Source organism: Gavialis gangeticus, unplaced genomic scaffold, assembly GCF_001723915.1.
Source record: "Gavialis gangeticus isolate Ggan-Ray unplaced genomic scaffold, GavGan_comp1, whole genome shotgun sequence".
In the NCBI taxonomy this organism is placed as follows: domain Eukaryota; kingdom Metazoa; phylum Chordata; order Crocodylia; family Gavialidae; genus Gavialis; species Gavialis gangeticus.
The window spans coordinates 7,281,723-7,285,664 of NW_017729024.1; the positions used below are offsets into that span (position 1 = coordinate 7,281,723).

The 3,942-nt window shown below is 41.4% G+C and overlaps 1 protein-coding gene across 4 annotated transcripts in view; it reads right to left on the minus strand.

The window, feature by feature from the left end:
- FBN2 (fibrillin 2) overlaps window positions 1–3,942 on the minus strand; it is a 262,374-nt gene that overhangs the window by 27,221 nt on the left and 231,211 nt on the right. For all 4 annotated transcript variants that reach the window (XM_019516863.1, XM_019516864.1, XM_019516865.1 and 1 more), the window contains one exon: window positions 3,375–3,581. In XM_019516863.1, coding sequence (XP_019372408.1) covers window positions 3,375–3,581 — 207 coding nt within the window. The remainder of the gene's footprint in view (window positions 1–3,374; window positions 3,582–3,942) is intronic.

Consider the following 3,942-nt stretch of genomic DNA (forward strand, 5'->3'; position numbering starts at 1 on the left):
TCAGCTGCAAATTCTTTTTACTCAAGTTTTCTAGGTTGCAAAACTCTGAGACTGTTTCTAGTTTTTCAGGGCATTTATACATGTGCTACACGAGTTGGGGGGGCACACTGATTAGAGCGTCTCTCAGACCAAAGTTCATTGAAGGAGCTTTATTTAAAGTGCCCCTGCCACCATTTTTCAGCATGAGGATGCTGATACACATGACGCTGCTGTCTGTTGGAGTGCAGTAATTACCATGCCCCAGGAGACTCGATTAATAGTCTGCTCTGATGCACTGTAATTACAGTGCATCAGAGCAGCCTTGCTGCACATGTAGAGGCACCCTCAGGTACTAGCTAAGATCTCCTGTTTCAGGGCACCAGAAGTTCTACTCATGTGAACATTCCTGCTGCTTAACAGTTTACAGAGTCTGATCACTAAAGGCCATCTGAAACTAAACTGAATTGATAGGAAAGACCAAAATAAGCAATATTACATTAAACTTCAGAAATGATGACAAGTATTGAGATTAGCCTTAAAAATAACAAAAAAGAGCCTGTTTTCTTAAACACATTGATTTCCTCTCTTCTACCTCTTTCACTCGTAGATCTACTTAAATTGCAGTTCCATGATTTTTGTGGAAACCACAAAAAACACCCATCTCCGCAGTGACTGTGAAAAACAGTGTTCTCGTGATTTTGTGCAGAATCACCCCCCCAAAATAAAAGTTTACTGGAATACAAAGAAAGTGTGGCAATCCCTGCAGCCACAGACCATGTGGCTTGAGACAGAGCTACTCAGGGGCTGAGCTAGTAATTGAGACTCAGTTAAGGTGCCAGTCAGGAAAGTGAAAGGGTTTTGGCACCATCTTTTAAGAAGCCAGATGCAACGCTGCATCAATGCTGCAGTCTGAAGATGTTGAGTGAAAAGAAATCCAAGAAAGCTAAAGACATTTCATCTCAAGATCATGTAAGATCTTCTGCAAGTGAGGTTCCCTGTAGGAACCTTACTTGCAGAAGGTGGCAAATTGTTTTGTTCATTGTACAACATGGCTCTAAATGTATTGAAGAAAAACAGCACTGATTGGCATTTAGAGTACAAATTTCATATAAAGTGAGAGGCTGCTTCAGAGGCTGAAGGTCAGAGCAAGAAACAGGTGACTATGTCCTTGACTTTTAAAAGGACCACTGAAAGCAGTTTGACAAGAAGAGAGGCTACATTCTAGAGGAGGCATTCTGGCCACCGACATTCCTCTGGAGAAAATTCACAACCCTAAATTAAGGGACTACTTGAAAAAATGTGCGCCAAATGCTGGCAGATTCCTGTGTGAACAAACTTCACCAAGATTATCTACTTGGAGTAATTGCTTCTCAAGTTCAGTCTACAAAATCTACACTGGCAGAATATGAATCAATCTCAATTGTAGCAGATAAAAAAACAGATGCCCAATATAACTATGTTCTGCATATTTTATTTGTATCTGGGAGCTGGACAGACCACACAACCTGCCTGTTTTTCAAATAGAGCTGGCTCACCTCACATCTATCAATTGTTCTAGTGTGGCACAAGCTGTAGCAAAGGCTGTTGTAAACTACAGCTTAGAATTTAACAAGATCTCATTATTTCTGTCTGATAATGCAATGTGCACAGCTTTCTCTGATGTGCTCCATGGATTGATGCCCAATGCAATTCATGTCACTTGCAATGCACACATCCTTTCTTTAGTAGGTGACATCTGGTGCACGTCTTCCTGATGTGGAAAGCCTGGCTTCCTTCTCTAAAAAAAGCCTTCAAACATTGTCTAGACCAGTGTTTCTTAACCAGTGGGTTGCAAGAATATATGAAAAGGCCGCGAACAAACTTTAAAAAAATGGATCAACAAACTTTAAAAATGGATTTAAAAGCATGGGAAACCAAAACTTTTCCCTTGCAGGCTGTTGGAGTCCCAGCCCTCAAGGGGCTGCTTGGGGTCCCCTTGCCCCGCCCCTTGCACCTCACATTGGGGGGGTTGGGGCCTGGGGGTGGGGAGGCACTGGGTTGGGATTCAGGGGCACTGGGTCGGGACTGGACATCAATGTTTACAAATGGGTTCTGGTACAAAAACGTTGAGAACCGCTGGTCTAGGCTTTAAGCTTTGATACAGGGAATCCACTTCCAATCAAAGCAGGAATATACATGTGATTCTGTCACTTCCACCAGAGCCAGTGCTAACATGGTGGAATTCATGGTTTAACACAGTTCATTACCATACAAAGACCATGAAGTTCTACCGGCAATTTGTGTGCAAGGAGCTTGAAAACACACCCAGCAAATGGTGCATGCTTAAACAATGCAATCTCTTAAGACAGGTGACACTGAAGACCCAATTAAGTTTGTGGCTAAAAATGTGATTTGGTTCATGGAGCCTCTAACGTGGTTTGAAAGATGGCAGGCTTTGATCCACCAAGCACACCACAAGCTGATGGATTTGATAAGTTGGGTCGAAGACATGGCATCACAACAACTTTCAAACTGTCAATGTAAAAACCAGTGGAGACAAGAACTGTCCCAGGCAATAGCTGCAAAGTTGAATCCATACTACATGTACGATCAGTCACTACCACTGTGGTTTAAACAACAGGCTGCCTCCTCTTTTTAGTGTTGTCTGCATTTTTTACCCCAATCAGGTGCCATTTTTGAGTTTTGACCCTCAGCTACTGAAATCAATCCCTGGATGGAAGAAAGAGCTTGACAAGGAACGTGCTGCTTACATGAACTTTGTCAAAGAGTGCCATATATCTTTGAATATGACTGTGTTTTGGGAGTCTGTTTCTGATCGCTTACCACATCTCTACAATTTGGTAAAACACTCCCTTACCATTCCAATCAATTCAGTGGGTGCAGGATGTGCAATCTCAGTGCATGGACAAGAGTTCACACTGCAGAGAATGTCAGCTGCAACTGCCAGTAGATGCTGCATGCCAGTGTTTAACAACTAACATGTATTGCTTCTATCTAGGGTAGCATTATTTAGTATTACTAAACTTTCTGTAGCATGCTAATAAGTTATGCTGATATTATTTCCAATTCATATTGTGTATACATTTATGTTCATAATATATTTCAATTTAGATTAAAATGTAATACTTACATTTATAATAATGCAGTAATTTATCTGATATTTCCACAGAGTTTGCGGTTTCATTATGCAACTGTGTTTGCTTTTCGGTCAATCAGTGGTGAGAGACAAGGTTGCCAGGGCCTTTCAGCCAGTCAATGGTGGCATGGGTACGGGTGGACTTACCGTAAAAAGACCACAAAATCAATACCATATACTGTGAGTGGCCCAAAAAAAAGCCCTTTGTCTCTCTGCAATTTAGGTCAGTCCCCACTTATTCTGTTTGCCCCCAAAATACCTCTTCCATCTGTAGTGTAGCCAGGCCCATGTGGACAGAGTTTCTTATACTGAGTGGTCCCTGGAAGTGGGCACAGCTCACACTGGTTACCCCAACCTCTGCCTCCATTGCAGCAGCACTCCGACTTGGTGACAAGATTACGACTGCTAGAAGCCATCTGACACATGGTTTGTAACACTTCTGCAAAGCAGAATCCTTGGCGGTTATCTGTAATGAGAGTGCAAAGGTCAAGTTAGAATATACACATATGAAACAGTAAGTCTGTCTGGTTTATTAAAATTACATTTGAATGCTTTCAGTTAAAACTACAAGAGGAAACTGAGATCTGTGGATTAATGTGCCAAAACTCCAGATAGTACTCTGATAGTACTTCAACTTAATCTTTCAAAAATTCTTTGTACTATCTGTGACAATCTTCTACTGTTTCTAACTTTCAAAATATTCAGTGCTTCATGGAACTTATAGTATGACTTATGCCTCACAAGGATGTACACCAGCAACCCTGGAAGACCAGCCAACTTGCTTGAAGAGCAAAAACAAGCAAATAGTAAAAAAAAAAAAAAAAAAA